This window comes from Salvelinus alpinus, chromosome 32, assembly GCF_045679555.1.
Source record: "Salvelinus alpinus chromosome 32, SLU_Salpinus.1, whole genome shotgun sequence".
Taxonomy (NCBI): Eukaryota; Metazoa; Chordata; class Actinopteri; order Salmoniformes; family Salmonidae; genus Salvelinus; species Salvelinus alpinus.
Window position 1 is genome coordinate 30,526,115 of NC_092117.1, and position 23,340 is coordinate 30,549,454.

A 23,340-nucleotide genomic window follows, 5' to 3' on the forward strand; every position below is an offset into this window, starting at 1 on the left:
GTATGCTGTATGTAGGACATAATGTCTATGTACACTGTATGTAGACCTAATGTCTTATCTACACTGTATGTATACCTAATGTCTATCTGCACTGTATGTAGACCTAATGTCTTATCTACACTGTATGTAGGACCTAATGCCTGTGTACACTGTATGTAGAGCTAATGCCTGTGTACACTGTATGTAGACCTAATGCCTTTGTACACTGTATGTAGACCTAATGCCTGTGTACACTGTATGTAGACCTAATGCCTGTGTACACTGTATGTAGACCTAATGCCTGTGTACACTGTATGTAGACCTAATGCCTGTGTACACTGTATGTAGACCTAATGCCTGTGTACACTGTATGTAGACCTAATGCCTGTGTACACTGTATGTAGACCTAATGCCTGTGTACACTGTATGTAGACCTAATGCCTGTGTACACTGTATGTAGACCTAATGCCTGTGTACACTGTATGTAGACCTAATGCCTGTGTACACTGTATGTAGACCTAATGCCTGTGTACACTGTATGTAGACCTAATGCCTGTGTACACTGTATGTAGACCTAATGCCGGTGTACACTGTATGTAGACCTTATGCCGGTGTACACTGTATGTAGACCTTATGCCTGTGTACACTGTATGTAGACCTAATGCCTGTGTACACTGCATGTAGACCTAATGCCGGTGTACACTGTATGTAGACCTTATGCCGGTGTACACTGTATGTAGACCTTATGCCTGTGTACACTGTATGTAGACCTAATGCCTGTGTACACTGTATGTAGACCTTATGCCTGTGTACACTGTATGTAGACCTAATGCCGGTGTACACTGTACTTGTTAGATTTTGGGCTTTCAGATAGTCGCGACAGAGCCAGCTTTATAGCCAACCAGGTGAATGAATAAGTTGGCCTTTAATGGTGGTTTACAGTTGGAGCAGAGCATGAAGAGGCAGCAGCCGGGGTCGTGTTGGGCACAGCTCCAAGAGAGGAATCAGGAGGCTCTCCGGGGCATCTGGGGATCAGGGGAGGAAGTCAACCCATCTGTCACACTCTTCCCACTGTGGCCTGCAGTCAGATCCTGGCCCTCCCCACCCCCCTTCTGATACCCCTCCTACCCCTCAATTCCCTCTGACCCTTTCCTCACCCTTCCTGACTGTCCTCCCACCTCTACCCTCTCTCCAACGCTTTCCCCACCCTTCCTGACTGTCCTGCCACCTCTCTCCTCCCTCCAAGCCTTTTCTCACCCTTCCTGACTGTCCTCCCACCTCTCCCCTCTCTCCAACGCTTTCCTCACCCTTCCTGACTATCCTGTCACCTCTCTCCTCCCTCCAAGCCTTTCCTCACCCTTCCTGACTGTCCTCCCACTTCTCCCCTCTCTCCAACGCTTTCCTCACCCTTCCTGACTGTCCTCCCACCTCTCTTCTCTCTCCAACGCTTTCCTCACCCTTCCTGACTGTCCTCCCACCTCTCTCCTCCCTCCAATGCTTTCCTCACCCTTCCTGACTCCTCCCACCATGCCCGACCCCTTCCTCAGGGCGATTGATCTTCTACTGCAGCCTCCTGTGGGGAAATGTCAGTGTTGCTCAGGAGGAAGCGTCTGTCCCCCAAATGGCACCGTATTCCCTTCATAGTGCACTACTTTTGACCAGTGCCCTGTTTTAAAAGTAGTGTAATATACAGTATAGTGAATAGGGTGCAATTTGGGATGCATAAAACATTAAGGCAGGATCATCCCTCCGCTAATTCCCCCTCTCTCTCCTCTCTCTCTCCTACTCCAGATGGGAGGTTAATTGAGCAAGGGGGAAGACACTCCTCACTAACTCAGCCTCCCGACCCCGGCCCGGCAAACTGCTAATTTAGGCCACAAACTGCAGCGACTGCAGCTCAAATGGGGTGGCCATTACATTATCCACAATGGTGCAATGAGGCATGCCGGTGTAGAAATCCCCTCAGCGACTTGGCTACATCCCAAATTGCTCCCTATTACCCTTCTGGGCCCTGGTCAAAAGTAGTGCACTATGTAGGGAACAGGGTGCCATTTGGGACGCATGCAATAGCTGCTTGGAATTGCTTGTGCTTTCTTGCAGGGCTTGTAGGTTGAAGCAGGGCTTGTAGGGTGAAACAGGGCTTGTAGGTTGAAGCAGGGCTTGTAGGTTGAAGCAGGGCTTGTAGGTTGAAGCAGGACGTGTAGGTTGAAGCAGGGCTTGTAGGTTGAACTAGGGCTTGTAGGTTGAACTAGGGCTTGTAGGTTGAAGCAGGGCTTGTAGGTTGAAGCAGGGCTTGTAGGTTGAAGCAGGGCTTGTAGGTTGAAGCAGGGCTTGTAGGTTGAAGCAGGGCTTGTAGGTTGAAGCAGGGCTTGTAGGTTGAAGCAGGACTGTTGCATCTGGGACATGGGTTGGTTCCTATTTTGTGCAGTGAAGACTGACTATTGGTTCCAATCTTTTCTAGACCTGGTCTCTGAAAGTCACTTTCTTTATAACGCCAGTCATCTGGATGTGGTTTTAATACGATCAAGGGCATGCTCTCCAGTCAACCATTCTTCCCTCTGTTTCTCTGAGAGGATCAGGCAGGGTGGTCATTTATCTCTCCTTGCATTTCCCAAAGTGGATAGATGCACTCTCCTTCCCCTCCCCTCTTCCCTCCTTCCCCTCCAAGTCTTTGAGAGAGAGAGAGAGCAAGAGACTATACAGTAATCCAATGATAGCCTTGAGTGACTGTGTGTGGCAGAGAACTACTGTCCTCTCCTCTGAGGGGTGTTAAGGCTGTCGCAGACTCTCATATCCTGGTCCCACACCCAGTCTTTTCTCTCTCAGAGCCTCGCAGAGCCTCGCAACCATTCATTTTAAACCATCCGAAATGTAAAGGATATATGTAAGGTGCTTATCAAAAGTGTTTTTGCGAAACCACCTAGCCTATTTCTACATTCCTAACAAAAGCCAGTTAGAGTATAATGAGTGTATAATGATTTCATATATGGGATTGGACACACGACCCTGGCTATGCTAGCACCACCCTTTTACCAATAGTCACCACGACCCTGGCTTCGCTATCACCACCCTCTTACCAATAGTCACCCACGACCCTGGCTTCGCAAGCACCACCCTCTTACCAACAGTCACCCACGACCCTGGCTTCGCAAGCACCACCCTCTTACCAACAGTCACCCACGACCCTGGCTTCGCTAGCACCACTCTCTTACCAACAGTCACCCATAACCCTGGCTTCGCAAGCACCACCCTCTTACCAACAGTCACCCACGACCCTGGCTTCGCTAGCACCACCCTCTTACCAACAGTCACCCATAACCCTGGCTTTGCTAGCACCACCCTCTTACCAACAGTCACCCATAACCCTGGCTTTGCTAGCACCACTCTCTTACCAATAGTCAATCGATACCCTGGCTTCGCTAGCACCACCCTCTTACCAATAGTCAATCGATACCCTGGCTTTGCTAGCACCAGTCTCTTACCAATAGTCAATCGATACCCTGGCTTTGCTAGCACCAGTCTCTTACCAATAGTCAATCGATACCCTGGCTTTGCTAGCACCAGTCTCTTACCAACAGTCAATCGATACCCTGGCTTTGCTAGCACCAGTCTCTTACCAACAGTCAATCGATACCCTGGCTTTGCTAGCACCACTCTCTTACCAATAGTCAATCGATACCCTGGCTTCGCTAGCACCACCCTCTTACCAATAGTCAATCGATACCCTGGTTTTGCTAGCACCAGTCTCTTACCAATAGTCAATCGATACCCTGGCTTTGCTAGCACCACTCTCTTACCAATAGTCAATCGATACCCTGGCTTCGCTAGCACCACCCTCTTACCAATAGTCAATCGATACCCTAGTTTTGCTAGCACCACCCTCTTACCAATAGTCAATCGATACCCTGGTTTTGCTAGCACCACTCTCTTACCAATAGTCAATCGATACCCTGGTTTTGCTAGCACCACCCTCTTACCAATAGTCAATCGATACCCTGGTTTTGCTAGCACCACGCTCTTACTAATAGTCAGTATTAAAATGAACTTGTTTTTCACAATCAACACCTGAAACACCTTATGTTTCATTACCATTATGCTTCATTACCTTCCAGCTGTGTTCCCTGGATCAGAGCACTTGGCCAGGGAACACACACACAACCACAGACAACCACCGCTTTTGTGTGTGTGTGTGTGTGTGTGTGTGTGTGTGTGTGTGTGTGTGTGTGTGTGTGTGTGTGTGTGTGTGTGTGTGTGTGTGTGTGTGTGTGTGTGTGTGTGTGTGTGTGTGTGTGTGTGTGTGTGTGGGTGTGTGTGTGTGTGTGTGTGTGTGTGTGTGTGTGTGTGTGTGTGTGTGTGTGTGTGTGTGTGTGTTCGTGTTCCCTGGCCCAGTGCATAATGTCTACCCTGAAGGGCTTTCTGTTTCACATCAACTAAATGGGGTCAGATGCACCCCAGAGATTCAGGGTGTTACGGTGACTGGTTACACGCGCGAACAGAAGCCGTCTGTGTCTTTCATGCTTGCGAAACATTCTATCCTCAGCGGTCCACTGCCATGAAATTATTAATTATTTGAATGATCAGTCAGTGGTTCATTCCAATTAAATTAATGATCAGTTCAATTTGAGCTATTTTATTTTTCTGGCTGGGTCTCGTCTCTCAGGGTCCGTTGAATGTTTCTGTTTAGTTTTGGAGAAGCATAAAAAGCCTGTTAAGGCAAAAGCCTCCTTGTTCCTATCAGTAATGAGGCTACGGTAGTTTTCAGTTGCGTAGGGGAAGGTTTCAGTCTGTCTGGATTGGATATATAGCATAGACAGAACAAGACTGCATCTCAAATGGCATGGGTCCTGGTTAAAAGTAGTGCACTATATACAGTTGAAGTCGGAAGTTTACATACACCTTAGCCAAAAACATTTAAACTCAGTTTTTCACAATTCCTGACATTTAATCCTAATAAAAATTCCCTGTTTTAGGTCAGTTAGGATCAGCCTTTTATTTCAAGAATGTGAAATGTCAGAATAATAGTAGAGAGAATAATTTATTTCAGCTTTTATTTCTTTCATCACATTCCCAGTGGGTCAGAAGTTTACATACACTCAATTAGTATTTGGTAGCATTGCCTTTAAATTGTTTAACTTGGGTCAAACGTTTCAGGTAGCCTTCCACAAGTTGGGTGAATTTTGGCCCATTCCTCCTGACAGAGCTGGTGTAACTGAGTCAGGTTTGTAGGCCTCCTCGCTCGCACATGCTTTTTCAGTTCTGCCCACAAATTTTCTATAGGTTTGAGGTCAGGGCTTTGTGATGGCCACTCCAATACCTTGACTTTGTGTTCCTTAAGCCATTTTACCACAACTTTGGAAGTATGCTTGGGGTCATTGTCCATTTGGAAGAACCATTTGCGACTAAGCTTTAACTTCCTCACTGATGTCTTGAGATGTTGCTTCAATATATCCACGTAATTGTCCTTCCTCATGATGGCATCTATTTTGTGAAGTGCACCAGTCCCTCCTGCAGCAAAGCACCCCCACAACATGATACTGCCACCCCTGTGTTTCATGGTTGGGATGGTGTTCTTCAGCTTGCAAGCCTCCCCCTTTTTCCTCCAAACATAACGATGGTCATTATGACCAAACAGTTCTATTTTTGTTTCATCAGACCAGAGGACATTACTCCAAAAAGTATGATCTTTGTCCCCATGTGCAGTTGCAAACCGTAGTCTGGCTTTTTATGGCAGTTTTGGAGCAGTACCTTCTTCCTTGCTGAGCGGCCTTTCAGGTTATGTTGATATAGGACTCGTTTTACTGTGGATATAGATACTTTTGTACCTGTTTCCTCCAGCATCTTCACAAGGTCCTTTGCTGTTGTTCTGGGATCGATTTGCACTTTTTGCACCAAAGAAATACATCCACAGGTACACCTCCAATTAACTCAAATTATGTCAATTAGCCTATCAGAAGCTTCTAAAGCCATCACATAATTCTCTGGAATTTTCCAAGCTGTTTAAAGGCACAGTCAACTTAGTGTATGTAAACCTCTGACCCACTGGAATTGTGATACAATGAGTTATAAGGTAAATAATCTGTCTGTAAACAATTGCTGGAGAAATTACTTGTGTCATGCACAAAGTAGATGTCCTAACCGACTTGCCAAAACTATAGTTCGTTAACAAGAAAATTGTGGAGTGGTTGAAAAATGAGTTTTAATGACTCCAACCTAAGTGTATGTAAATTTCCGACTTCAACTGTAGGGAATAGGGTGCGTTTTGGGACTGTCCCAAAACAGCCCCCACTCACCTCTCTGATTCAGAGGGGTTTGGTTAAACGCAAAAGACACATTTTGGTTGAATGCATTCAGTTGTGCATCTGAGTAGGTCACCCCTTCCCCCTTTCCTTAGCCCTCCTGCTTACCAGATCAAGAGACTGGAGAAGCAGACTCATTTAATAAGACCAGGATGGAAGACTGAGCACAGTACGCCACACTGAAGAGTTTTGATGCCTGTCGGCAGTTTCAGTGTTCAACAATAGTTAGTGACTCAGACTGTTGAGAAGCATTGGAAGAAAGTGCAGCTGTTTTTTTAAGACAATATTGTCTTCTCATCACTAAATATTTTAAAGCTTGTTGTCAATGTTCAGCAATATCTGGGTGTTTTATCCTTTTGATACTGAGAAGCAGTGGAAGAAGCTGTCCTTTAGAGTTAAAGGAAATATATGAAACATGTTATCAGGGAACAACTCACCAACCCCCCATCAGTAGCCAACAGTAATAGTAATGACACATGATTAAAACAATACTATGGTCACTGGTGAATGGTTTTATTCTCCTTGACCCCTGTTCCATATTCACCCTTTAAACATGCTGTAAACACCTCGCTATACTGTATGACAGGATTGCTTGGATATCTCCTACTATCCATGTACAGTTCGATAAATATCTTGTGCTTGAACCTTAAGGGGCATAACAACAGTATTTTTCCATGGTTCGCCATGATAATCTCACCAGCTATTTGAACAGACAGACCCCCCCCCCCCCCGGGTCTTACACCAACATGTCTCAGACAGCTTCTCACCTTCGCTCTACATCCACTTCCACCTGTGTGTGTGTGTGTGTGTGTGTGTGTGTGTGTGTGTGTGTGTGTGTGTGTGTGTGTGTGTGTGTGTGTGTCTCTCTCTCTCTACATCCACTTCCACCACTCACCACCACCTGCATGCCTACTAATCCAGTTGCAGCTTAGTGTGCGTGTCCATATCTGCATGATTCCATCTCTGCTACAGACAGGGAGGAGAAGCAGCCGAGTGCTGTCTGGGAGTGCTGGGGCTGAAGCAGCTGTTTTAATAAACACTTCTCCTCACTGCATCGGTGGAAGGTAGGAAGGCTCCTCTCCTCGGTGTACACAGAGCCTGAAGGGCCTAGGCTATATGCACTAGGAGATAAGGGGCTCCTGATCTCATTCCTGCACTTAGAGATTCCGGCAGAGTTGGATAGAAGGCACATTTTCCACAAAGCCTGTTTTGCATGGGCATTAAAGGCTTTATGGATGTATGCCTGTTCAGACTACACAGTCCAGCACAGTAGGTGGTGGTATGCATATTTTCAGTTTGTTTACAAACCGCCAATGAAGAATAATAATTTAAAAAAATGGACTACTGTAAAATGGCGATAGCCCCCAATGAGAGTGGTGGAGGTTTGCCTTCTCTCCATGTCTATGGAACCTAGCTTTCTTCTTCGTCTGATGCTGAGAGTGGTGGAGATTTGCCTTCTCTCCATGTCTATGGAACCCAGCTTTCTTCTTCGTCTGATGCTGACAGTGGTGGAGGTTTGCCTTCTCTCCATGTCTATGGAACCTAGCTTTCTTCTTCGTCTGATGCTGAGAGTGGTGGAGATTTGCCTTCTCTCCATGTCTATGGAACCTAGCTTTCTTCGTCTGATGTGGAGCACCACACCTGGTAATAGACTATATTCTCTCTGTCTAATCCCCTGAAAAATCAGATTTAATAAACCCAAAGCCGACAGAGGCAGCAGACATAACATCCCCCGGTCTGTCTCTTTGTGCGGTGACTTCACTGATGCTGTCCTCTGCAGAACCTGCCAAGCGTATTGTCTCTCGTACTTACCAAACTCAGACACTTAACAAAAGCTGGAGGAGATCACAAAGGAAAACACCTATTCAAATGTTAATGCTCATTTCAGGCTGTCAGACTTCAAACACGTTTGTTCTTTTCCCCGTTATGCCCACACGACAATTAAGCGCAAGTATTTAATTTATATCCATTTTCCTCCCGTGTCTGTGTCCTGGAAGTCCTAGCCCACAAAAGTGGTTTGCGAGAAACGGAAACGCAGCGTCTATCTTGGGGATGTCATCAATAAATAAAGGGGAGTTTGTTGTTTTTGATGATCAAATGACTGCTCTGTAGGAAATAGGGGTTTGTGTTTTGAAGTAGGATGATTGAGCCGCCTGGTAGGCAGCAGGATACTGTAATATCTAGGCTCAACATGACAGGTGATCTCGACACCACTAGGCATACCTGGGTTCAAATACTATTTGAAATCATTTCCAGTAATTTGAGTGTTTGTTTTAGCTTGCCTGGAGTGCCAGATGGGCAGGGTTTGCACTTTTGGGACTTCTACATCTGTTCCGTTGTGCCAGGAAAGCTCAATTAAGCCCATCTAAAGTATTACAAATATATTCGAACCCAGGTAATGGTGAACAGTACAGAGAACCAGGGTAAAACCAGCACGAAGAGTAACAATTACGGGCAACCATTAGAACCATCTGGCACTCCAGGTTGTCAGGGTTTATTTGATTTATTTTAAGGCTAAATAAAATAAAACCATTTCAAATAGTATTTGATCCCAGGTCTGTTGCTAGGCACCTCAGGGCTTAGGCCTGCTTCTGAGGGCCAGAGGGGGAACTGTGGCAAGAACCAGGGGGAACCATGAGGGGCCAACAGTGGGGCTGCTTTCAGCCCTCTCTTCCCTGACAGTTGGGATCCTATCATGGGAGAGAGGCGATCACTCTACCCATCAATCGTTCTGTCTTCTGGGTCTTCTGGCTCCATCCCTGACAGCTGGTCTGACTGACACCCACTGTCCTTCATCCCTGACGGGTAGCCCCGGCCACCTTCTCCCCCCTTCCCTTCTCATCAAATGGCCTTTCTTCTTCTCCATCAAAGGTGACACACATCAAGCTAATCAACAGGACAGCGAGCCAGGCGTTTGGCTTTGTTAATATACTGCACTTTTGGATTGTTTAGGATCTATAATAGTATTCGATTTTTCTCAACATCAATCAATTTATAATCAATCAAATGTATTTCATAAAGCTGTATTTACATCAGCAGTTGTCACAAAGTGCTTTACAGATACCCAGCCTAAAATCTTAAAGCACATCCATTTTAAATGTTCTTTACAAATGGTAAAGCACACTTTTGTTAATATGCTGAACTCTGAAATAATATACTGGGATAACATTAGTGCTTTCTTAATGTCCTTTTTTATATAACACTCTCTTCAGCATTTGAAATGATATTAGACGGTTCTAAATGTCCTTTTTCATTTCTAAATGTATTTTTCCTGACGTACGGAAAAAGTTTGATGTTTCGAGGCCAAAAGTATCTGTGACCTTTCTGTGACAACCCTTGAACCAGAGATGAAATGGGGGAACAAATGGAAACAAATCAAACATGTACATGATCTGAAACAGGCATCTCTTTCAGCTGATTGAAATATCTCCTCAAGTGTCCATTCATCATTTCAGTTACAGTTACAGGAAGAGAACAGAATAGAACATGCTCTCACTGTTTGACATCTACTTACAATGCTTGTTGTGCTCTCTCTCTCTCTCTCTCTCTCTCTCTCTCTCTCCCTTCTATTTCTTTCTCTCTCTCTCTCTCTCTCTCTCCCTCCCTTCTATTTCTCTCTCTCTCTCTCTCTCCCTCCCTTCTATTTCTCTCTCTCTCTTTCTCTCTCTCTCTCTCTCTCTCTCTCTCTCTCTCTCTCTCTCTCTCTCTCTCTCTCTCTCTCTCCCTCCCGTCTATTTCTTTCTCTTTCTTTCTTTCTCTCTCTCTCTCTCTCTCTCTCTCTCTCTCTCTCTCTCTCTCTCACTCTCTCTCTCACCCTCCCTTCTATTTCTCTCTCTCCCTCTCTGCTCTCTCCTTTTATCTCTCTTGCTTTTCTTTCTCCCTCCCTCTCTCTTTCTCTCTCCCTCTCCCTCCCCTACAGATGGTGTACCAGCCCTGTCTTTCTCCATCAGCTCCTTGACCTTGATTGGCATGCTGGCAGTGATCACTTACACGGTGAGTCTGTGTGTGTTTGTGTGTGTGTGTTTTGATCACTTACATTGTGTGTGTCCTGGCAGGGATCACTTACAGGGTGAGTGAGTTGGGACCAGCGACCTTCGACGGGTGGCCAATGGCCGCTGTCACTTCATTGATTTGCATGTGGCTCGAGAGGGCCATAACCGCACATAAAATAATCTAATCTTCCAAGGGGAAAGGTTCCAAGTGTTACCGGTCCAGTGGCTTAAAGGGACATGACCTCCCTGTCTGTTCAGTCATGTATGTAGGCTGAAACCCATGACCTTGGTGTTGCTAACGCCACATTCTAACCAACTGAACTACACAGGATTGGAAAGGGTACAGTTTTGAAGTGAAATATTTAGAACACATCAGTATTTCTACTACTACTACTACCACTGCTTCTACTACTGCTACTACTACTACAACTACTACCACTGCTTCTACTACTACTACTACTACCACTGCTTCTACTACAACTACCACTGCTTCTACTACTGCTACTACTACCACTACTACTACTACTACTACTACTACTACTACTACTACTACTACTACTACGACTACTACTACGACTACTACTACTACTACTACTACTACTACTACTACTACCACTACTACTACTACTACCACTACTACTGCAACCTCCATTACCACTACTGCTACTACTACCACTACTACTACCACTAATGCTACTACTACTTCTATTACTACTACCACTAATACTACCATTACCACTACCATTACCACCACCACTACTACCATTACCACTACTACTTCCACTACCACTACTACCACTAGTGCTAACATTACCACTACTACTACCATTACCACTACTACGACTACTACTACTACTACTTCCATTACCACTACTACCACTAGTGCTACCATTACCACTAATACTACTACCATCACCACCACTACTACTACCACTACCACCACTACTACCACCACTACCACCACTAATACTACCACTACCACCACTAATACTACCACTACTACCACCACTACTACCACTACCATTACTACTAGTAGGGGTAATGGTGGTGGTGGTGGTAGTGGTAGTAGTAGTGATAGTAGTGGTTCACTACTACCACTACTAATACCATTACCACTACTAACACTACCACCACTACTACTACCACCATTACCACTACCAGTACTACTACTACTACTACTACTACCACTACTGCTACTACCACTACTACTACTATTATTACCAGCACTACCAGTACTACTACTACAACTACTACCACCACTACTACTACTACCACTACCACTCACACCACCAATACTACTACCACCACCACTACCACTACCACCACCACCACTCAGTGGTGGAAAAGTACCAAATTGTCATACTTGAGTAAAAGTAAAGATACCTTAATGGAAAATGACTCAAGTTAAAGTGAACGTCACCCAGTAAAATGCTAAGTAAAGTAAAAGTCTAAAAGTATTTGGTTTTAAATATACTTATGTATCAAAAGTAAATGTAATTGCTAAAATATACTTAAGCATTTTCTTGTTTTTTAAAATTACGCATAGCCAGGGGCTATCTCCAACACTCAGACATCATTTTCAAGCGAAGCATTTTTGTTTAGTGAGTCCGCCAGATCAGAGGCAGTAGGGATGACCAGGAATGTTCTCTTGATACGTGTGTGAGTCAGACCATTTTACTGTCCTGCTAAGAATTCAAAATATAACGAGTGCTTTTGGGTGTCAGGGAAAATGTATGGAGTAAAACGTACATCATTTTCTTTAGGAATGTAATGAAGTAAAAGTAAAAGTTGTCAAAAATATAAATAGTAAAGTACAGATACCAAAAAAAACTACTTAAGTAGTACTTTAAAGTATTTTTACTTAAGAAATGTAAATCCCTGCAACCACTACTGCTGCTACTACTACTAGTACTACTACAGTGTAGTCTTAGCCTAAGGTGAACACTATCTATTTGACTAAATATTCGGTTCAGTGAATTTAGTTAGAGACGTGTTAGAGAAGAGAGAACATGTATGAATCACAGCATCTTAGAGACCTACAGATGCTCTCAGTGATTGAGTGGCCTTTCAGTATTAGTAATGCTTTGTGATTCTAGGAATGTGGCATTCAATCACTCACATTGGCCGTCGTCTTTCACCTGAGAGTGCTGGGGGCTTTTGACGTGATGTATATGCCCGCTCCGCCGTCGCACTTGTTCGCCCCCTATTTATACATGTCATGCTCAGGGGCCATTTAATATAGGCCTGTATTTTGATTCCCTCAGCATACTGTAGCTGTCCCAGGTTTTTCTACCAGATAAGAGAAATTGACTGTGCCCTAACACTCCTTAATGTTGTCTATTTTTCATGGCTGCTATCATGGTACCTAGTCTGTGAACTGAACATGTCTGGAGGGGGTGGGGTGGTGGTGTCAGTGGGAGAGGGGAGCAACACACACACACACGTACGTACAGAAGTTTACAAACACTTAGGTTGGAATCATTAAAACTCGCTTTTCAACCACTCCACAAATTTCTTGTTAACAAACTATAGTTTTGGCAAGTCGGTTAGGACATCTACTTCGTGCATGACACAAGTAATTTTTCTGACAATTATTTACAGACAGATTATTTCACTTATAATTCCCTGCATCACAATTCCAGTGGGTCAGAAGTTTACATACACCAAGCTGCCTTTAAACAGCTTGGAAAATTCCAGAAAATGATGTCATGGCTTTAAAAGCTTCTGATAGGCTAATTGACACCATTTGAGTCAATTGGAGGTGTACCTGTGTATGTATTTCAAGGTCTACCTTCAAACTCAGTGCATCTTTGCTTGACATCATGGGAAAATCAAAAGAAATCAGCCAAGACCTCAGACAAAAAATTGCAGACCTCCACAAGTCTGGTTCATCCTTGGGAGCAATTTCCAAACGCCTGAAGGTACCACGTTCATCTGTACAAACAATAGTACGCAAGTATAAACACCATGGGACCACGCAGCTGTCATACCGCTCAGGATGGAGACGTGTTCTGTCTCCTAGACATGAAGTGCAATTCAATCCCAGAACAACAGCAAAGGAGCTTGTGAAGATGCTGGAGGAAACCAGTACAAAAGTATCTATATCCACAGTATAACGAGTCCTATATCGACATAACCTGAAAGGCCGCTCAGCAAGGAAGAAGCCACTGCTCCAAAACCACCATAAAAAAGCCAGACTACGGTTTGCAACTGCACATGGGGACAAAGATCGTACTTTTTGGAGAAATGTCCTCAGGTCTGATGAAACAAAAATAGAACTGTTTGGTCATAATGACCATTGTTATGTTTGGAGGAAAAAGGGGGATGCTTGCAAGCTGAAGAACACCATCCCAACCATGAAGCACAGGGGTGGCAGCATCATGTTGTGGGTATGCTTTGCAGCAGGAGGGACTGGTGCACTTCACAAAATAGATGGCATCATGTGGATGGAAAATTACGTGGATATATTGAAGCAACATCTCAAGACATCAGTCAAGAAGTTAAAGCTTGGTCGCAAATGGATCTTCCAAATGGACAATGATCCCAAGCATACTTCCAAAGTTGTGGCAATATTGCCTAAGGACAACAAAGTCAAGGTATTGGAGCCATCACAAAGCCCTGACCTCAAATCCTATAGAAAATGTGTGGGCAGAACTGAAAAAGTGTGTGCGAGCAAGGAGGCCCACAAACCTGACTCAGTTACACCAGCTCTGTCAGGAGGAATGGGCCAAAATTCACCCAACTTATTGTGGGAAGCTTGTCGAAGGCTACCCGAAATGTTTGACCCAAGATGAACAATTTAAAGGCAATGCTACCAAATACTAATTGAGTGTATGTAAACTTCTGATTTGGCTAAGGTGTATGTAAACTTCCAACTTCAACTGTACGTACACTAGAAACGGTCATCAAATAGTTTTAATAACAGTTCTAGTAAAAGCAACAGTTCCAATCAAATTTTATTTGTCACATACACATGGTTCGCAGATGTTAATACAAGTGTAGCGGTTGAAGATACTCCACACTTAGAATAGTTACAATACAGCAGATATTGACTGAATTATAGAACATAAAATACTTTACTGGTGGGTGCAGACAAATAATGAATGAAGTTCATGGATTTTGGTGGGATTTTAGATATTCGATTTATTGTCACTTTTGTCAAATGTCTTTTTTTTTCTTAGAATGCACTCATATATTTATATATTTTCTTATTGTATCTGTAATTTCCACCACAAAAGTGTTAAATTAAAGAGAGTTATATGTGTCATATTTGCATAAATGCACCAGGTGTATTTGCATATATTAATAATTTAACATAACGGGGTGGAGCTAGGCTGCACCCACAAACAACTGCTCTGTCTGCTCTACCTGCTCTCACCTGCGCTGTCTAGACTGCCTCATTCATTACTGGTGTCACGTTCTCAGGCATTATTTAATAAGTATGTCAAGGAAGATACCCATGGGATTTAAAATAAAATGCTTGGCTATTACACCGATCTAAACATACTTTAAATTGTTTGTGAGATCAGATATAATATCACTATCATCCCAGTTTTCATTTTTGGAAGTTGCTTTCATTTCAGCGCATCTAATTTGTAAACATTCCAACTGTATTAAATTATAACTTTTTTCAATTCACTTTTTTTTTTAAATGAACACTCATCAAAATAAAGTTCAGTTCTCTTTCTTGTGACGTACAGTCAGTGTCAAGATGGTGCGTTAAATCCCAAGAGGAAGCATAAGCGTTCTTATAGAATCAACAGAAAGACAATGTATCCCATTCAGCCCATTACAGCCATTACTAGGTGTGTTTGACAGGTCATTACAAACATTTCCACGGTCGTAATGTTAACAGGGGGAAAAACGACAGGCACGACGGGTATGAAAGAGTCGCAGGAGTAAAAGGAAAGCAATCAATCCATCGAGATTTAAGTGACAAGTGGATTTTGCTCCCCTCAAACACAGGAAATAGACAGATCCTCAGGTGGGATGCACGTTTCTATACACACACACACACACACACACATATATATATATATATATATATATATATATATATATATATATATATATATATATATAAATAATGCCTTTAATGCTGTTATTCAAGAAATGACATGTCGTCCTCCATTTGAAGCAGACCAGGCCTCTTTGTATAAACAATACACAATCGCATAGATTGAGTTTCTAAAGAGCCTCTCTCTCTTTAAAGATGTATAGTCCTGCTCAGCATGGATTTAACCCCACTATTCTGTTCTCTCTGCTTCACTTTGCTTTCTACAGTCCTTCTTTAAAGAGTGGATAATTACACTGGCCACTTCTTTTTAACCTTTATTTAACTATTATATTCAGTTAATTAAGAACAAATTATTATTTACAATGACGGCTTACACCGGCCAAACCCTACCCCTAACCCTAACCCTACACCGGCCAAACCCTACCCCTAACCCTAACCCTACACCGGCCAAACCCTAACCCGGACGACGCTGGGCCAATTGTGCACCGCCCTATGGGACTCCCAATCACGGCCGGTTGTGATACGGCCTGGAATCAAACCAGGGTTTGTAGTGACGCCTCTAGCACTGAGCTGCAGTGCCTTAGACCGCTGAGCTGCAGTGCCTTAGACCGCTGAGCTGCAGTGCCTTACACCGCTGAGCTGCAGTGCCTTACACCGCTGAGCTGCAGTGCCTTACACCGCTGAGCTGCAGTGCCTTAGACCGCTGAGCTGCAGAGCCTTAGACCGCTGAGCTGCAGTGCCTTAGACCGCTGAGCTGCAGAGCCTTAGACCGCTGAGCTGCAGTGCCTTAGACCGCTGAGCTGCAGAGCCTTAGACCGCTGAGCTGCAGAGCCTTAGGCCGCTGAGCTGCAGTGCCTTACACCGCTGAGCTGCAGAGCCTTAGACCGCTGAGCTGCAGAGCCTTAGACCGCTGAGCTGCAGTGCCTTAGACCGCTGAGCTGCAGAGCCTTAGACCGCTGAGCTGCAGTGCCTTAGACCGCTGAGCTGCAGAGCCTTAGACCGCTGAGCTGCAGAGCCTTAGACCGCTGAGCCGCAGAGCCTTAGACCGCTGAGCTGCAGTGCCTTAGACCGCTGAGCTGCAGTGCCTTAGACCGCTGAGCTGCAGAGCCTTAGACCGCTGAGCTGCAGTGCCTTAGACCGCTGAGCTGCAGTGCCTTACACCGCTGAGCTGCAGTGCCTTAGACCGCTGAGCTGCAGAGCCTTAGACCGCTGAGCTGCAGTGCCTTAGACCGCTGAGCTGCAGTGCCTTAGACCGCTGAGCTGCAGTGCCTTAGACCGCTGAGCTGCAGTGCCTTAGACCGCTGAGCTGCAGTGCCTTAGACCGCTGAGCTGCAGTGCCTTAGACCGCTGAGCTGCAGTGCCTTAGACCGCTGAGCTGCAGTGCCTTACACCGCTGAGCTGCAGAGCCTTAGACTGCTGAGCTGCAGTGCCTTACACCGCTGAGCTGCAGTGCCTTAGACCGCTGAGCTGCAGTGCCTTAGACCGCTGAGCTGCAGTGCCTTAGACCGCTGAGCTGCAGTGCCTTAGACCGCTGAGCTGCAGAGCCTTAGACCGCTGAGCTGCAGTGCCTTAGACCGCTGAGCTGCAGTGCCTTAGACCGCTGAGCTGCAGTGCCTTAGACCGCTGAGCTGCAGAGCCTTAGACCGCTGAGCTGCAGTGCCTTAGACCGCTGAGCTGCAGTGCCTTAGACCGCTGAGCTGCAGTGCCTTAGACCGCTGAGCTGCAGTGCCTTAGACCGCTGAGCTGCAGTGCCTTAGACCGCTGAGCTGCAGAGCCTTAGACCGCTGAGCTGCAGAGCCTTAGACCGCTGAGCTGCAGTGCCTTACACCGCTGAGCTGCAGAGCCTTAGACCGCTGAGCTGCAGTGCCTTAGACCGCTGAGCTGCAGTGCCTTAGACCGCTGAGCTGCAGTGCCTTAGACCGCTGAGCTGCAGTGCCTTAGACCGCTGAGCCGCAGAGCCTTAGACCGCTGAGCCGCAGTGCCTTAGACCGCTGAGCTGCAGTGCCTTAGACCGCTGAGCTGCAGTGCCTTAGACCGCTGAGCTGCAGTGCCTTAGACCGCTGAGCTGCAGTGCCTTAGACCGCTGAGCCGCAGAGCCTTAGACCGCTGAGCCGCAGAGCCTTAGACCGCTGAGCCGCAGAGCCTTAGACCGCTGAGCTGCAGAGCCTTAGACCGCTGAGCTGCAGTGCCTTAGACCGCTGAGCTGCAGTGCCTTAGACCGCTGAGCTGCAGTGCCTTAGACCGCTGAGCCGCAGTGCCTTAGACCGCTGAGCTGCAGTGCCTTAGACCGCTGAGCTGCAGTGCCTTAGACCGCTGAGCCGCAGTGCCTTAGACCGCTGAGCCGCAGAGCCTTAGACCGCTGAGCTGCAGTGCCTTAGACCGCTGAGCCGCAGTGCCTTAGACCGCTGAGCCGCAGTGCCTTAGACCGCTGAGCTGCAGAGCCTTAGACCGCTGAGCCGCAGTGCCTTAGACCGCTGAGCTGCAGAGCCTTAGACCGCTGAGCTGCAGAGCCTTAGACCGCTGAGCTGCAGTGCCTTAGACCGCTGAGCTGCAGAGCCTTAGACCGCTGAGCTGCAGAGCCTTAGACCGCTGAGCTGCAGTGCCTTAGACCGCTGAGCTGCAGTGCCTTAGACCGCTGAGCTGCAGTGCCTTAGACCGCTGAGCCGCAGTGCCTTAGACCGCTGAGCCGCAGAGCCTTAGACCGCTGAGCTGCAGAGCCTTAGACCGCTGAGCTGCAGAGCCTTAGACCGCTGAGCTGCAGTGCCTTAGACCGCTGAGCTGCAGTGCCTTAGACCGCTGAGCTGCAGTGCCTTAGACCGCTGAGCTGCAGTGCCTTAGACCGCTGTGCCATGCGGGAGCTTCTGGAGGATAGAGATGTCGCTTGCGTTCCAAATGGCACCTCATTCCCTATATAGTGCACTTTGACTAGAACCCAAAATAGTGCCCTAAGTCATACACTGAGTAGTGACTACGGTGTGATTTGGGATGCAGACGTTGCTGGTCTTTCCAGCTTTGCTGGGTTGACCCCATGTTGTTAAAGGGGCTTGGTGAGATAGGCCTGCAGGAAATCAAGTCTCCCAGCAAGCTTTGTGTTTTGATGTGCTGTGTTGTGATGCTGAGTCAATCACACAAATAGGCTTCTTTGTGGGAGACAAATCAGAGGCTGGGAGTTCTCTCTTTCATTCCGTCTCTATTTCTCTCTGTCTCTCTCTGTATCACACACTCTTGTATCCTATGTTCACCCTCTCTTCTCTCTCCCCTCTGTTCGTAGGGAGAGAATGCTGCAGAATCCCCTACTCTCCTTCACTCCCCTCTCCTCTCACCCAGGTCTCTCCATACTGGAGTCCTCTCTCCCTCTCCTCTCACCCTGGTCTCTCCATACTGGAGTCCTCTCTCCCTCTCCTCTCACCCTGGTCTCTCCATACTGGAGTCCTCTCTCCCTCTCCTCTCACCCGGGTCTCTCCATACTGGAGTCCTTTCTCCCTCTCCTCTCACCCTGGTCTCTACATACTGGAGTCCTCTCTCCCTCTCCTCTCACCCTGGTCTCTCCATACTGGAGTCCTCTCTCCCTCTCCTCTCACCCTGGTCTCTCCATACTGGAGTCCTCTCTCCCTCTCCTCTCACCCTGGTCTCTCCATACTGGAGTCCTCTCTCCCTCTCCTCTCACCCTGGTCTCTCCATACTGGAGTCCTCTCTCCCTCTCCTCTCACCCTGGTCTCTCCATACTGGAGTCCTCTCTCCCTCTCCTCTCACCCTGGTTTCTCCATACTGGAGTCCTCTCTCCCTCTCCTCTCACCCTGGTCTCTCCATACTGGAGTCCTCTCTCCCTCTCCTCTCACCCAGGTCTCTCCATACTGGAGTCCTCTCTCTCTCTCCTCTCACCCTGGCCTCTCCATACTGGAGTCCTCTCTCCCTCTCCTCTCACCCTGGTCTCTCCATACTGGAGTCCTCTCTCCCTCTCCTCTCACCCGGGTCTCTCCATACTGGAGTCCTTTCTCCCTCTCCTCTCACCCTGGTCTCTACATACTGGAGTCCTCTCTCCCTCTCCTCTCACCCTGGTCTCTACATACTGGAGTCCTCTCTCCCTCTCCAGCCCAGCCTCCAGTCCTCACCACAGCCTCTCTGTGTTTCTTCAGAGTCCATGTGATTTATCACTGCAGCTGTGTGTTATTATTCTGCATGATTAACCTAATGGAACCTAAGTGACAGGTCCCGTATCCTCCATGACTCTGCAGGGTTTATTTATCACTTGTCTTTGTGCCGAGGTGGCCACTCCCCCTTAATTCAAACAACCGGCCCAGCCCAGGGTGTATATATACTGTCCTAGATAACTCCCTAACACTGCTGGGCTGCTCTCTCTCTCTCCTCTCTCTGCTACAGCCCAGGGTGTATATATACTGTCCTAGATAACTCCCTAACACTGCTGGGCTGCTCTCTCTCTCCTCTCTCTGCTACAGCCCAGGGTGTATATATACTGTCCTAGATAACTCCCTAACACTGCTGGGCTGCTCTCTCTCCTCTCTCTGCTACAGCCCAGGGTGTATATATACTGTCCTAGATAACTCCCTAACACTGCTGGGCTGCTCTCTCTCTCCTCTCTCTGCTACAGCCCAGGGTGTATATATACTGTCCTAGATAACTCCCTAACACTGCTGGGCTGCTCTCTCTCTCTCTCTCTCTGCTACAGCCCAGGGTGTATATATACTGTCCTAGATAACTCCCTAACACTGCTGGGCTGCTCTCTCTCTCCTCTCTCTGCTACAGCCCAGGGTGTATATATACTGTCCTAGATAACTCCCTAACACTGCTGGGCTGCTCTCTCTCCTCTCTCTGCTACAGCCCAGGGTGTATATATACTGTCCTAGATAACTCCCTAACACTGCTGGACTGCTCTCTCTCTCTCTCTCTCTCTGCTACAGCCCAGGGTGTATATATACTGTCCTAGATAACTCCCTAACACTGCTGGGCTGCTCTCTCTCTCTCTCTCTCTGCTACAGCCCAGGGTGTATATATACTGTCCTAGATAACTCCCTAACACTGCTGGGCTGCTCTCTCTCCTCTCTCTGCTACAGCCCAGGGTGTATATATACTGTCCTAGATAACTCCCTAACACTGCTGGGCTGCTCTCTCTCTCCTCTCTCTGCTACAGCCCAGGGTGTATATATACTGTCCTAGATAACTCCCTAACACTGCTGGGCTGCTCTCTCTCTCCTCTCTCTGCTACAGCCCAGGGTGTATATATACTGTCCTAGATAACTCCCTAACACTGCTGGGCTGCTCTCTCTCTCCTCTCTCTGCTACAGCCCAGGGTGTATATATACTGTCCTAGATAACTCCCTAACACTGCTGGGCTGCTCTCTCTCTCCTCTCTCTGCTACAGCCCAGGGTGTATATATACTGTCCTAGATAACTCCCTAACACTGCTGGGCTGCTCTCTCTCTCTCTCTCTCTGCTACAGCCCAGGGTGTATATATACTGTCCTAGATAACTCCCTAACACTGCTGGGCTGCTCTCTCGCTCTCTCTCTGCTACAGCCCAGGGTGTATATACAGTGGGGAGAACAAGTATTTGATACACTGCCGATTTTGCAGGTTTTCCTACTTACAAAGCATGTAGAGGTCTGTAATTTTTATCATAGGTACACTTCAACTGTGAGAGACGGAATCTAAAACAAAAATCCAGAAAATCACATTGTATGATTTTTAAATAATTAATTTGCATTTTATTGCATGACATAAGTATTTGATCACCTACCAACCAGTAAGAATTCCGGCTCTCACAGACCTGTTAGTTTTTCTTTAAGAAGCCCTCCTGTTCTCCACTCATTACCTGTATTAACTGCACCTGTTTGAACTCGTTACCTGTATAAAAGACACCTGTCCACACACTCAATCAAACAGATTCCAACCTCTCCACAATGGCCAAGACCAGAGAGCTGTGTAAGGACATCAGGGATAAAATTGTAGACCTGCACAAGGCTGGGATGGGCTGCAGGACAATAGGCAAGCAGCTTGGTGAGAAGGAAACAACTGTTGGCGCAATTATTAGAAAATGGAAGAAGTTCAAGATGACGGTCAATCACCCTCGGTCTGGGGCTCCATGCAAGATTTCACCTCGTGGGGCATCAATGATCATGAGGAAGGTGAGGGATCAGCCCAGAACTACACGGCAGGACCTGGTCAATGACCTGAAGAGAGCTGGGACCACAGTCTCAAAGAAAACCATTAGTAACACACTACGCCGTCATGGATTAAAATCCTGCAGCGCACGCAAGGTCCCCCTGCTTAAGCCAGTGCATGTCCAGGCCTGTCTGAAGTTTGCCAATGACCATCTGGATGATCCAGAGGAGGAATGGGAGAAGGTCATGTGGTCTGATGAGACAAAAATAGAGCTTTTTGGTCTAACTCCACTCGCCGTGTTTGGAGGAAGAAGAAGTATGAGTACAACCCCAAGAACACCATCCCAACCGTGAAGCATGGAGGTGGAAACATCATTCTTTGGGGATGCTTTTCTGCAAAGGGGACAGGACGACTGCACCGTATTGAGGGGAGGATGGATGGGGCCATGTATCGCGAGATCTTGGCCAACAACCTCCTTCCCTCAGTAAGAGCATTGAAGATGGGTCGTGGCTGGGTCTTCCAGCATGACAACGACACGAAGTACACAGCCATGGCAACTAAGGAGTGGCTCCGTAAGAAGCATCTCAAGGTCCTGGAGTGGCCTAGCCAGTCTCCAGACCTGAACCCAATAGAAAATCTTTGGAGGGAGCTGAAACTCCGTATTGCCCAGCGACAGCCCCGAAACCTGAAGGATCTGGAGAAGATCTGTAGGGAGGAGTGGGCCAAAATCCCTGCTGCAGTGTGTGCAAACCTAGTCAAGAACTACAGGAAACGTATGATCTCTGTAATTGCAAACAAAGGTTTCTGTACCAAATATTAAGTTCTGCTTTTCTGATGTATCAAATACTTATGTCATGCAATAAAATGCAAATTAATTACTTAAAAATCATACAATGTGATTTTCTGGATTTTTGTTTTAGATTCCGTCTCTCATAGTTGAAGTGTACCTATGATAAAAATTACAGACCTCTACATGCTTTGTAAGTAGGAAAACCTGCAAAATCGGCAGTGTATCAAATACTTGTTCTCCCCACTGTATACTGTCCTAGATAACTCCCTAACACTGCTGGACTGCTCTCTCTCTCTCTCTCTGCTACAGCCCAGGGTGTATATATACTGTCCTAGATAACTCCCTAACACTGCTGGGCTGCTCTCTCTCTCTCTCTCTGCTACAGCCCAGGGTGTATATATACTGTCCTAGATAACTCCCTAACACTGCTGGGCTGCTCTCTCTCTCCTCTCTCTGCTACAGCCCAGGGTGTATATATACTGTCCTAGATAACTCCCTAACACTGCTGGGCTGCTCTCTCTCTCCTCTCTCTGCTACAGCCCAGGGTGTATATATACTGTCCTAGATAACTCCCTAACACTGCTGGGCTGCTCTCTCTCTCTCCTCTCTCTGCTACAGCCCAGGGTGTATATATACTGTCCTAGATAACTCCCTAACACTGCTGGACTGCTCTCTCTCTCCTCTCTCTGCTACAGCCCAGGGTGTATATATACTGTCCTAGATAACTCCCTAACAGAGCAGCTCTCTCTCCTCTCTCTGCTACAGCCCAGGGTGTATATATACTGTCCTAGATAACTCCCTAACACTGCTGGGCTGCTCTCTCTCTCTCCTCTCTCTGCTACAGCCCAGGGTGTATATATACTGTCCTAGATAACTCCCTAACACTGCTGGACTGCTCTCTCTGTCCTCTCTCTGCTGCAGCCCAGGGTGTATATATACTGTCCTAGATAACTCCCTAACACTGCTGGACTGCTCTCTCTCTCCTCTCTCTGCTACAGCCCAGGGTGTATATATACTGTCCTAGATAACTCCCTAACACTGCTGGGCTGCTCTCTCTCTCTCCTCTCTCTGCTACAGCCCAGGGTGTATATATACTGTCCTAGATAACTCCCTAACACTGCTGGGCTGCTCTCTCTCTCTCCTCTCT

General features: G+C 46.7%; 1 protein-coding gene across 2 annotated transcripts in view; it reads left to right on the forward strand.

The window, feature by feature from the left end:
• Window positions 1-23,340, forward strand: part of LOC139562203 (lysosomal cobalamin transport escort protein LMBD1-like) — a 247,937-nt gene that overhangs the window by 117,956 nt on the left and 106,641 nt on the right. For both annotated transcript variants that reach the window (XM_071379664.1, XM_071379665.1), the window contains exon 7: window positions 10,195-10,268. In XM_071379664.1, the coding sequence (XP_071235765.1) occupies window positions 10,195-10,268 (74 nt within the window). The remainder of the gene's footprint in view (window positions 1-10,194; window positions 10,269-23,340) is intronic.